The 13,029-nt window shown below is 42.2% G+C and overlaps 1 protein-coding gene across 1 annotated transcript in view; it reads left to right on the plus strand.

Moving 5' to 3' along the window:
- CCDC77 (coiled-coil domain containing 77) overlaps positions 1-13,029 on the plus strand; it is a 504,734-nt gene that overhangs the window by 209,913 nt on the left and 281,792 nt on the right. Inside the window, exon 5 of the mRNA XM_069628598.1 lies at positions 8,444-8,540. Within this exon, the coding sequence (XP_069484699.1) occupies positions 8,444-8,540 (97 nt within the window). The remainder of the gene's footprint in view (positions 1-8,443; positions 8,541-13,029) is intronic.

The raw sequence follows: 13,029 nt of genomic DNA on the forward strand, positions 1-13,029 counted from the left end.
CCTGCTCCTGAAGGCGTATGATGAATAATTCCTGAAATTTCTGTAGTTGGAATGTCCCCTTTCCAACCTTTGCACCCTAGAGTCAAGGGCATCTATTTTGCTAGAATCTCCTTGTAGTTTAACCACAGGGGGCAGGGGAGTGGGGGGGGGTCAATGCAAGCACTGGCCCCTTCCATTGTGAACTTGGTAACATTGCGAAAGCCTTCAATATTTTTAGAGGTAACCTGCAGTTCCTTAGTGCCTGCATCAAGAACAATTCCCCCCACCCCCACCGAGTGAGTGCCTGGGAACCATCCACTGCGGGCACTCTTCTGGACTTCTCCCCTGTCTAGGCAGTGCCCAGACGAAGGAGCCCCTCTTCTACTTACTCTTTTTATCCTTCGGCTACATCTCCACTCTGTTTCTTGCTCTGACAGAGTGTTACAGCATAGGGGTCACAGGCAGCCACACCATTCTTGGAGGAACCAAAATTCACAACTTGATGCCGCACATAGGGACTTGTGGCTCATGAGGCCTGGGTCTCATCTCCATTCTGGGGCAACGGGAGGAAGAAATCGGTCCCACACTACCCAACCAACAGGCATATCATAGCAGGTCTACTGTAAGCGATTTAGGGACACCACTGAGCTCCAACCTGGTCACCAACTTCTGACTCTGACTTCTTCCCTGGCAACCCCGTCCCTTCCCTCCCCAAGTCCCACAAGCTCTGCACTATTGGGCAATGCAGCCTGTGCTCCGAATAGATTCTCCATCTTGGATTACTGCAGTCTACACTGGCACCTTGCGGCTGTTAACAAGGATTCAGGGTTGAAGTGGGCATGGGCAAAACCCATCATGGGGAGTACCACGAGCTCTGCTCCAGTTTGTAACCTGCCGTTACACCTTGCCTCCATCTCTGTGCAACGGATGAACTCTGAGAGGGAAGCCCACGACGGAGTTCTGACAGGTCATGGTCACCAAGGAGCCTGGCTTTTATTATGGATTATAATATAATCAATCAGTCAGTGCAGTTCAAACACTATTCTAGAAAGTGATAAAATTACAGTAACTTAGTTACATCATGTCTACTTGTTTCTAAAGGTGAACTGGTACCTAGTTAGGCCCAGTAATGTAATTCTAATTGTAATGAATGTCTTTGGACCTGCCCTCCTTTATTGTTCCAATCCCTGTCATCCCTGACAGGGCTAGGCCTAGTATATACCATTTTAGTGTACAAAGGTATAATGTGTCCTGGAGTGGAGTCATTGCTTTTCCCCTTTACTGTGTTTTTCTTATATACTTGATTGGTTGGCATAGTCTAAAGTATTTAAGAGTTTTAAATCTTCATGCAAATCTATTTGTCCAGCATGTGTGGTGTTTTTATTTCTATGGGTCTAATTGTTGTTTGGTGCCAACCTGTCCCTTCCTAAGAGTGCAACTTGATGGCACTGCAGCGTTACCAATTATAAGTGTTTTGGTGTAACTTTATGGACACCCTGTTCTTCCACTCTGGTTTGTTTTCTTCGTATGCATCACAGCAGGGTTGTGGAATGAAAAATGTCAGGGAATCACTGCTTACCACTGACAGGTTGATCTTCTTAAGCTCTCACCAGAGCAGGAGACAACCAGACAAGCAATTTAGTATTGGTAACAGGGATACGGTCACCATTTTTTCACTTTAGTTTTCTCCTGAAGAACCCATGGTTTCTTTTTCTCTGGAACTTGTGCCCATGCAGATATGTGAGGGGGCAAGCCACCCAGGACTGGGTTGGCCCGGATGTTTCTTAATGTGCCTTCCAAAGGGTGGAAAGGAGTGGCATCCTGCAGGCACGCCATCCCCTCAACGACATAGGGTTTCGAACCGCTGGAGTGAATATTACTATCTCCCTCATGCAAATGTCCTACTTAACAATATATAAGACCTATTCAGTCTGTGCAGAGGTTAAACTGCTGAATTATGCATTCATTAATAACCAGGTTAAGGATTCTGCCAGGAGCAGTTTTGAACTTTTCTGATAAGTTGAGGGAAAAGAGCGGGCAACGAACTTGGGCAAGGAATCTGCATGTCACTCACTGCAGTACTCGGAATATCGTGAACTGAAAGGCAGCAGGTGGCAAGAATCCAAAATGATGTTGTTGCTCCATGCTTTTGAAGCATCGGAAAGAATAGGTAAGATGAATTGGATAATTGACCAATGCTGAAGGGCTCATTATCAGAGATTCAAAAACCTGTTAAGAGAAACCAAACTAAGAGACTGAACTCGGAGACAACACCTTATATGCCCCAACCAGTCCAGAGGGCCGACATAATTAACAAACATTACACACAATAAGAGGCTGGGTGTGAGCCCAGTCAAAGTGGTAGCTGTAGTAGAATCCACAGCAGACCTTGAACAGCTGAAGGTGCGCCTTGCTGCTTTCTGCAGGAGCAGGGAAACTACCACTTGTTATAAGGTGTTGGCAACTCTGATGGAGAATGGCACCAACTACACAGACCCTGACACAAGTATGTCATGCCTTCTAGATGTCCAGGAAGAACTACATGTCGAATGCTGAGACCCAGGCTGTGGAGATACTGATGAATTACGACAGCCAGGCAGTGGAGGGACCTAACCAACAGAATGTAGAGACACAAACGTCATGGAGAGGGATCACTGGTAAAGTAAATTACCAGAGGATGAGTAGAAACCCAGAGTACGAGGCACACTAACGAAGAGACCAGTTCAAGCTGGAAGAAAAAGTGGCTGAGGTGAAGCTTACTGAACAGTCTGAAAACTAGAGACGTGGACTTTGTCTGAAGAGCGGATTTTGAAATTGGGATGACCAAAGCAATCCCAGACTGAGTAAAACCAAGGAGATGATGTATTTTCTGTTATAAGAGTAGTGCTGGACATTGTAGCATAGGTTTTGTGAACTCTTCATTGAACTTCATTGGCCACAAAGTTTTAACATTTGTGTTTTTAAATTGGGTATTAGCCTGGAGGGTAAGGAACTGTTGTGTAGGTTTGTAACTTTCTGTTGCCCACATCTTTTGGACAATTTATCAAAATGACTAAGGAAACCCTCGAGGGATAATGACTTTTAAGCATAGGCTTAAAATGTCTGCTTTGGAAGAACAAAACTAAACGTTGTAGACACTGGAGAGATCATCCCATCCCAGAGACTATTGTTATTCGGAAAGTCCTTAACCTTTTTAGTGTCCCCTAGTTCTTACAGGTGTTTAGTTGAACCACTTTGCTGACTTAAAGCTTAATAAAACCCCTTCTCTGACCTACACTTTAGTTTTGTGTCATTGCTCCATCTCCTGACAAACTACAAATAGTGTGCAGTACCGAAGCAAGTGTTTAATATTTACAGTAGAATCTTGGATCCTGTGGCGATCCCTTTTTAAGCGTATATTCCTCCACATTGCTGATGTGATTAGAGGATAAGCCATCTTTACTGATTTACCTCAGGCAAAGCAAAAATGTTACACCGTATTGAATACCATGCTTGAACCCTTTCTGTATGTTTTGTGTTCAATGGATTAAAGACTAAATGAAGCAGTCAGCAGATCCACAAACTTCTCAAATCCTTGTAGACCCAAATTTTAGAGTGCCCTCCTCGGCGCATCGCCCTAAAAAGAAATGGCTTCCACTGACCAACACTGGCCCATATGATGAGTAGATAACTTTCTCCTCCAAAAACATTATTTTGATGAAACAATTTATAAAGCAATAAAAGCTCCGAAACAGCATCTGGTGAATCAACTGTAAGCAACGGGGTGTTTGGGAAACTGCCTTTGTTCTTTGAAAACCTCTATCATCCATTGGAAGCTCTGTCAAGGAGCAGGCTTTAAGTCAGTTAGCTAAACTGTTCTCTGAATGCCAACTATACAGTTCCAAAGAGAATTGATTCTTGGTCATGGGAAATATGTCAGAACAGTCTATAGTAGTCCTTGCTTCATAGAGACTACAGGTAAGAGCCCTTCACCATTTTCGGTATGCATTCTGGTTAAAATGAATTTAAACCTTGGAATCCCAGCAGAGAAATCCCTACTTCAATGCAGGTTTACGGTTGTCAGATTAATGCATTGACAGTACTAGCAGGTTGCAACATTTTCAACCGAGATACCCTGTACAGACTCGGTGATATCCTCTCACCAGATACTGCAGATGATTTTGCATACTGGCCCCCTGAAGTCTGAGGCAGTCATTATGTAGCTTCAGGTCAATCGGCATGAAGGACGTGCCCTAGCCATGAATAGTGCCATTTGTAATGAGACGTAACTCCGATCCGTCAGTGAGGTCTCTGCGCCCAGACATTCAGGAAGTTTACTTTGTATAAGATGTTCACTTTGGTCAAGCTGTTTTGGTAAAGACTTCTGACTAGTTCTCCTTAGGGTGGGTTTTTACTGCTTCTCTAATATATGCTGCGCAATAGTGTTTTGGCCCTGTCCCATTCTGGAAGTGGCATCCCATAAACCTGGAATGTGGGTAGGTCAAGTATACTACGTTGGACCTTATCCAGGAGCACTGCATAATATTAAGGGTGAGAACATCTGATCTGGCACAGTGTTTTCAAATTTAATAAACATTTTCTGTTTTGTTTTTTCTCCATTTGGAGCATGAAAGAATAATTTGTCATTGTGGGATATTTTGACCCACTCCAATGTGCCTCACTGCATCACTTTACTGCGATGGTGAAAGAAACAGCCCAAAATGACCGCGCTGACTGCTGTGCATGCCAAAATCTTAAACTGCGTTTGGGTCACAACCGGAAAAAGGCTGCACACCCTGCCACACACACACACACTTCAGGTGGGGTGGAAACGGAGTCCTCACTGCAGGAGCATGCCAGTGGGCTCTGCCACATTCAACATGGAGCCAAGGAAAGAAGAAGAAGCAGCAGTACTGTGCTGAAAAACCCAAAATGCCTCTTTTAAATGTCATTCTTCAACCTTCAAAGTGCTGTTCTGACGACAAATCCATCCATTTCTCATAAACCACTATGATCAAAAAGGCCCTGAAATGCTCAGGATCATCCATTGTGGCTCAGGAACCGTGCCTCATTGAATGACAGCTCCTGGCAACATATCTTTGTAAAAGCAAACCAGGGACTGTGTTCATTTTTCCACGGGAAACGCAGCTAAAACTTTGCAACAAGTATCGGAATCTGCTGTGCGGAGAGACTCTAAACAAAGGCATGATACATGTATCCATGCTGCAAACCATTCCAGCACTCAAGGGAAGGACTAGAGCTGACTAAAATGGGTATTTGCTGCAGAGGAAAACCGAATTTAAAAGAAATAAGTCAAATGGGCTTTTTCCTGATTGAAGGGGGAAAATCGCCTATTTTAAAAGTACATTATTGTTTCAAGGCTTGATTACTTAGAATTGTAAAAGGATTTGCAATGGTAAAGACACACTTATAAACTGTTTTAATGTTATATGTTTAAAGGAAATATTTAAAAGGTGAAACTCAAAGCTAAATTCATTTGGCATTAAATAAACTATATAAAAAAACTTGCTCTGTCAGTGCTGACCCTGAGGATGGCTGACCCCTCCAGTGCTGGAACAGGAAATGTTAATTGCGTGCATGGGGGCTTTGAATCCCAGGACAGAGTACATTAGACATTCGTCTTTGACCCAGGCCAAGACAATAGCAGGATAAGACGCTCACCCTTCAAGTAGGAGGGGCAGAAAAAATCAATTAACAGAGGGAGGCCCCATCCTGTTCAAAGGAATTTGACAGCTGCTGCCAGTTGAAAGAAAAAAAAAACTGACAAGTGACATTTGGTGGTTAAAAATCCTATTTGTAATTGAACTTTGAAGACATGTAGCTTTGCCACAAGAATGAGGAGAAATCTGAAAGTTGGTAGTTTTAACTCTAATTTTATGCTCTTTCTTTGAAGACGTGATTGAACCCTGTACTGCATAAGGAACAGAAGTTGTGAAGAATAACCGTTTGTTGGGAAACTATTGAATTTGCATGCATGACATTTTGTACACATATCCCAGGGGTAATTGCACATCTGTGTACAAAATTGGGGAAATTCTAGGCCAAATCTTTCATGGTTAAAATTGCCAAAATGTCGCAGAAAGCCTAAAGCTGGTCTCACAGATTTGGGACTTGGATTGAAATGTGACCCACGAGATATGTAACACGTGCATCTGATTTTCTTAGAGGTCATAACTACTTAAATATGTATTTGTGGGAAAGTTAGATTTTGGTCCCAATAGCTATGGGAGGTTTCCAGATCATCTCATAAAACATGGCATCCAATCAGTGAAAAGCAAGGCGGAGATTATGCTTTTCCCCAATCCTAGCAGTAGGGGTGTGGACAGTAGGCTTGCCCCTGTCATATAATTTAGTGATGTCATTTGGCATGATGAATAAGGGAACCTCACAGCACACAGGAACTGATTCCTGACTTTATCCTGATTTCTGTGTGGCGACCTGTTCTTGAATTCTCGATCTTTGTTCCTGATTCCTGATTTTACTTACCAAGCTAAGGCCTCAGCATTGCTGAACTCCTTTTTCAGCTAGGCCCAAATTCTGAAGTACTCCCAAAAATCCAAGGGAAGCATTTTTGATCCAGTCTGGCTTGCTACTAGTAAGGCTTGCCTGCAGCAAACTCGCCATCCCACTGATATCCAGTCTCCAGTAACCAGAAGGGCCAATCCAGTCCAGCCCAGTGCAGTCCTGGTGACCAGAACCGCCCAGCTGACCCTGTTCCACCAGATGTGCCCTGCCGTCCTTGGTTAGACTGATCCGTGTGATGACCAGAACCCTTGACGGTCCAAAGTCTTATATTAAAGTGGACTGTAAGTATTAATAGGAAGCATAGAAGAATCATAGCATACCTTGCCTTGTTTTGTTCCATCCCAATCTATAAGTCATCCTATCCTTACCTTAAGAACTTGTAACATTGTCAGAACCATTCTTGAAACGTTGCTTTGATTGTTTGCGGTAGTGCTAAACTAATTTAAATAATTTTGCCTTGTGAAATCCCAAACCTTTAAATCCTCCCTCGAGCAATCGGACTGAGTCAGCCAGGGCAGACACAGAAGTGCTGGGGTTGGTACAGCGGATCAACTCTAGAGCTTACTGTGTTTCAATCTGGTAACCTAGCCTGAATGCCCTAGTGTAGAATAAACTATCCTTGTAAAAGTTGATTTCTGTTTTATTTTTCGCACCTTTATTTTCCAAAAAAAAAACACCTCTCATTCATCATTGCATATCTTTCTCAGTTTAATAGCTAGAGCCTTCATTTTAACTCTGATTTATACATAAGACCTGTAACTACATCCCAACACAAAAACCGCATTTCTGCAAAGTTTTACACGTGTGATTTTTGTTTTAAATTATTTTCAAACTTCCAGATTAAAAGTGTTTCCTTTTGCTTAAACTATAGCTCATGATTGTTAACATCTTTCCATTGTTGCTCCCGTAGAAAGTTGTATTGATTTAAGAACTTTTGCACACATTCATTGTTTTACACAGCCATTTTCGAATGTCATTTTAAAAAGTTAGATTGTAAATTTATTTTTCTCTCTTGTTTGGGGAGGGAAGGTGGTATTTAAATTATGTTACTGTTCTTTATTCCTGAATACCTGCTGCTTCCTGATCTGTTTAAAATTGCTTATTGGTGAGTTGAGGAATATTGCAGGGGCAAATCCTAACCTAAGTGCTATCTTTTCAAACAAGCCAAAACTGTTCTTTTCTCTGGGTTTTATATTCTGTGTTGCTAAGTGATTTTAACTGCCTTACATACCTTACACTCTGTTATTGTCACCACATTGGTGATTGCTGCTCCCCATTCACAAGTATATGTTTGATTTGAAGTTTAAATAAGTAAATAAATATTACCTTTACCAACCAGCCTGGTTCCTGGTCCATTGTGACCTGTGGGTATTTTGAGAAGGGGTGTTATGTGACTGGTATATACCTCAGAATATTGAACCTGTAGACATCATAAAATAAGTATTTCATTTGTGCACTGCATACTAGGCTGAGACCAGGGTGAATCGCCTAATTGAAATCCTTAACAACATATACTATTTTACAGATGTTTAACAGCCTCACCTGTATTAACTCCCGAACAGTTTGCCTCTTATTGTAGATTTTGGCCCTGTACAGATCGTGATAGTTAAACAACAAAACTGGAGCCCGACATTATGATGTGGGGTAAAAATGCTACACTAATTGAGACTGTATAGAAGCTGACTTTTTCAAGTTGTACATTATATTGGTTCCAATTAATGAAATTGGTGTTATACATGAATATTCATTTGAAGATTTGTCCATTGAAATGTGCACAGCGCCAACAGAATCTACATTTTGAAGGCTCATTTTCCTGCCAACGTAAAAGTGCTTTTTGAAAATGTTATGGTTTTAGTAACATTACTATATGTGATGGTGCGTGAGTCTTGCTGATGTAACTAGAAATTCTGTATGCAATTAATGTGTGCTCTCATTGTAGAGAGTTGGATGACCGGAAGAAGATTCAGCATCTCCTGGCTCTTGTGGGGACAGACACAGGAGAAATAACCTACTTTCACAAGGAGCCCCCAACTAAGGTAGCATCTGCTATGAGGAATACACTGCACACATGTCTGCTTTATGAGCAGGTGTCTTTCTATGTTAGTTTCGTGGCTACAGAACTTAATCAACAAATGTAAAAATATACACTGTTATATAGGACTCCGTTTGCCATATTGACCATTTCCTTTTTTGCAAATCCTGGTCCTCGGCATCAATCCATTCACATTTCTCCCATAAATGCTGTCCTGTCCTAATCCACTAATAGAGACAATTCTTTGGATGCTACTGGACTCCTTGGAGCTTCCCATCGGTCTCATTTGGAGAGATTGCAGTTGGCAATTAACTGTCACAGGAACTTGAAACACTTTGAGAAATGTGTGTACTGCTAGTGCTAGTACTAGCACAATTATCTGGTGCTCGCAAGACCAATCTTGGGTATACAGGTATACAGTGTGAACTAGAACTAGCCATCAGAAATATATGTGGGAACGCATGCCAAGATGTAAGGAGGAAGACTAATAAGAAATGCAATTGCTCTGCTGAGAGCGAGTGCGGAATACTGTATGTGTGTGGCTGTGAGCTATAGGGATGGAGAGTGTCCCGGCGGAACATTGATTCTGCACTTTAACATGGAGGATCCAAGTAAGCTGATCAGTGAAATTATTACAAGAAATACATAAAGTAGCAAACCTCAAACCAAAAATCAAGCTGTTCATTACTACTGTTGCAGGTTATTTGCCAAATGGTACAAATAACAAGAAGATGATGTAACCCCATTCCTTGAGCAGATCTTCGCTCTCTCCAGAAATTGTGAAATATTTCATTTAGACCAACCTATAAAAACTGAATGAGATGAAACGGATGGTTAAAGACCTAAAGCTAGGGAAGGCCCAAGTTAGTTGAGCTTGGTATAGAATTCTATATTAACGTTATGTTGATATTCTAGACCCAAACATTTAGGGAGCTATATGTGCAGGCGTTCTTCCCCCAAACGAGGGAGACCCCTTTTTTTTAATCACTTACTGCAAATGGGTTGCTGATCTTATTATTTTTTTTAAGACTTCTGAACTCCAACACTAACATGATTTATCCTGGCCAGTGCAGCTTTGTGCACGGTTGCCCCACCCTCTACATCAATAGACAACTGTTCCAGATCTTGGTTGGGGTTAGCGCTTAATTAAAGCTATGCTCTCCCTTGATGAAGTAAAAAGGCATTCAAATTTACCCCATGTAGATTTAGGTTTGCTGAACTTCAGAAGATGGTGTTAGGACCTAGTTTATATCAGAGTACCTAATCTGCACTCTTTGTTGGCAAGAGGTGCTCTCCAGGGATGTCATCTTTATTTTCTGAGATTACCAATTAAGCGGCTAGGTTGTAGGCCGTTTGTCATTGTGTTCTGTCATGATCTCTGTGTGGTATTGCCTGGTGTGCATATCCATCTCGTACATGATAAAAGTGGTTCTTTGCAGAATCCAGGCCGTACGTGAACATGATAGATGACCTGTATATGGTATGTAGTAGGGATTGACCAAGTTTAAGTGCAGAAAATTAATAGAAGTATGATATTATGATACCCAGAGGTTTCTAAGCGTGGACCCCGGGAATCAAACCTCTGGTGCTCTGTCGTCTTGCTTCCAAGGTGAGCACGTTGCCCCTGAGCTATCCTCCCGAGACGCTAGACAACCACCGCAAGTGTATTGATGATGATTTGTTGTTTATATATCGCTTGCGTCTAAGCGATCTACATAGAACATATTACACACATCATCCACATCCCAAACGAAGTTGGTACTCCTTTATCAACCTCGGAAGGATCAAAGGCTGAGTTGGCCTTGCCGGGATTCGAACCTGCAGATCGCACATAGATCGCAGCAGCGAAGCGCTGAACTCGCAGAGCTATCTTACCAGTATTGTATGTGTGAGATTTGTTCCGCCGTTAACTGAGCAGAAAGCCATCATAAGTATCTAGCTGTGGGATATTTATCTTCAATGCCCATACCTTACATGTGTGGATCTGCCTAAGCCCTTTCTATCCACAATTCTGGTGCTGCCCCGGGTAGATCAATGCTAGCATATATCCTGATTCGTTGTCTAGTTTAAACTAATAGCCTGTTGTTCCTGTCATTCATGTCTTTTTGGGAGCAACATAGTAACACCTACAAAATGTGATTTGTTGGGTTTGCCATCAGTGTTTTCAAGCATGGCCTTTCCAGATGTTGCATGTGCGCTTTCACATCCCCTTGAAGAGAATGGAAAATAACTGTTGCTTTCTTTAATGAAATGCAGAACATTTGGTCAGACTTCACATCAAATTTAGACACTTAAAAAAAAAAAAAAGGCTGGCTACATTTTTAGAGAAAGTATGTACTCTCAAACGCCATCTTTGTGTTATGTCATTCACAAGAATGTCATATTTTTCCTGAATGCCATATAATTTTGGGCTCTGTGGCCACCTCAATTGAAAGAGAAAGTTAGACCTACAGAAGTGGTTGTTAACTTGTGGTTGTCCACAACAATAGTAATTCAGAGATGGTGAGAACTTGTATGCACTGGCAGGGTATAAAGTACTTCACAAACTGATTAAACCTCACAAGACAGATTTGGCTTCCAATTAATTGAAAGCTAAACTGTGGTACATTAGCAGCAATGTTAAACATTTTCTGGAGACCATACCAGGCTACTATGCAGTAGATGGAAACAATGACTGTATCATCAAACCATTCAACTATACACATTAAACAACTGATAAAGGCTTCTTGAGTTTGAAATAAAATTGTCTGTTTTTAGGAGCAGCACCAAAAACAGTATGCATTTTATCAGATTCATCTGTTTCCTTGTGTGAAATTGTATCGGTATGAATAGTGCATCCTAAATGGTTGTCCATTTACAGAGTGATCTACACACCCTTATGCAACAGCAAAATTATGCACATTTCCAAAAATTCAATTCCTAATCTGTATAGCCTTGTCAATGGGACGTAATACTGTAGTCTGCTGAAGTATGGGATGCATAGCAGGTGCAGATTTGTGGTAAAAGCTAGCTTTCTTTAGGGACCTGATCCAAAGGTGCTGTTCGCGGTGGGTCTCTGCATCTTGGCCTCCTTGTGGCCCTTTGAAGGACTGCAAGGAGATGGCTCAGGAACTGCAGCTGTTATGACGTAGCATATTTGTGCTTTCAAGTCACTTTGCTGCTGCATCAGATGAGCCATAATACTTTGTGTACCCCCTTGCCCCTTTAAATTAATCATACTGGTGTGTCCAAGGCACCCTTGGCTGTTTCTTCCAACCCTCCCTCTTCTTTCCAGTCTAGCTCTCCTTTTCTCTGCCCAACTAGGGCCAATATAATATATATTTTGTAAAGGCAGCCAATCTAGTATGCTAGACTTAACTAAAACACCACAAGAATAGGATGTGTGTTTGTGTGTGTGTGTGCATATATGTGTGTGTGTGTGTGTATATATATATATATATTTTTCGATGCAAGTATTGTGAAGATGACCAAGAGTTCGAAGATCGTACCAGTGAACTGAAGTGAACGGTCTAGTCTTTCATGGCATTTGATTGGTCAAAGGGAATACAAAATAACAGAGGGAAAGCGAGATAGATAGAGCCATCCTCCTGGGGAAACGTGGGAGAGTTCCACCTGGCGGGCACGGAAGTGCTCCTTGAGATGCTCTGTACAGAGGCGAAGGGGAGCATGAAGGTAGTCCAGGGAGAAGGAACTACTTCGTCCCCTGCCCGAGCAACCCTGCGGGTGTCCCAAAGTACGGGGAGCTGGTGGAGAGACGAACTGCAGCCCAAGAAGGGAACCAGTGACTGGCGGAGCAACTGCCGACAAGGAGAAGAAAGACCAGAACTCTGCTATAATGGAAAGCACAAACCTAGAAAGGCAGAGCCGCTGCCAACCCAACAGAGCTCCTGAACGCTAGCAGGGCCTCGCAGCTCAGCACCACCACTCGGAAGACGCAAACCACACAAACGGGTACGCAGGCAGACTGAGAGATGCTAGAGGTCTGGGAGGAATCTGGAAAAAACTGCAGAGTGCAAGATATTGAGGGCCTGGGTCCCTGGGAATAACGGAGAGAAAAAGAAACAAGTAAATGCGTGCAGGAGAGTAAACAAAGCAGGCCAGAAACAGTGTTGCGAGTCTGGGACCCGCACCCATATGAAGGTCTAAATTTAAAGTGAAGAGCAGTCAAGGAAGTATGGGGGTCTAGGACCCAAAAAGAGTAAAAGAGAATTTTAACAGGGACTATCCGTTCTAGTTTCCTTGGTATATGTCTGGCAGGAGAGTGATACAGACATCAACCCTCTGTGAAAAAGAAGGGCTGTTCACAGGAAAGCTGAACACTTTTGTTGTGCATCTAAAATAAAGGAAACTACAAAAAGATGAGATTGCAAAGTATGAAAGAAGAAATCCAGGGGAAAGGAGCTAATCCCTAATCATTTGAATTTTACGTTGTGAAAAAGGAATATTTGTTTTGTTTTACAACCCAAGACATTGGGAACTTTACGTTGACAAGA

This window comes from Ambystoma mexicanum, chromosome 12 (assembly GCF_040938575.1).
Source record: "Ambystoma mexicanum isolate Mex_15411 chromosome 12, UKY_AmexF1_1, whole genome shotgun sequence".
In the NCBI taxonomy this organism is placed as follows: Eukaryota; Metazoa; Chordata; class Amphibia; order Caudata; family Ambystomatidae; genus Ambystoma; species Ambystoma mexicanum.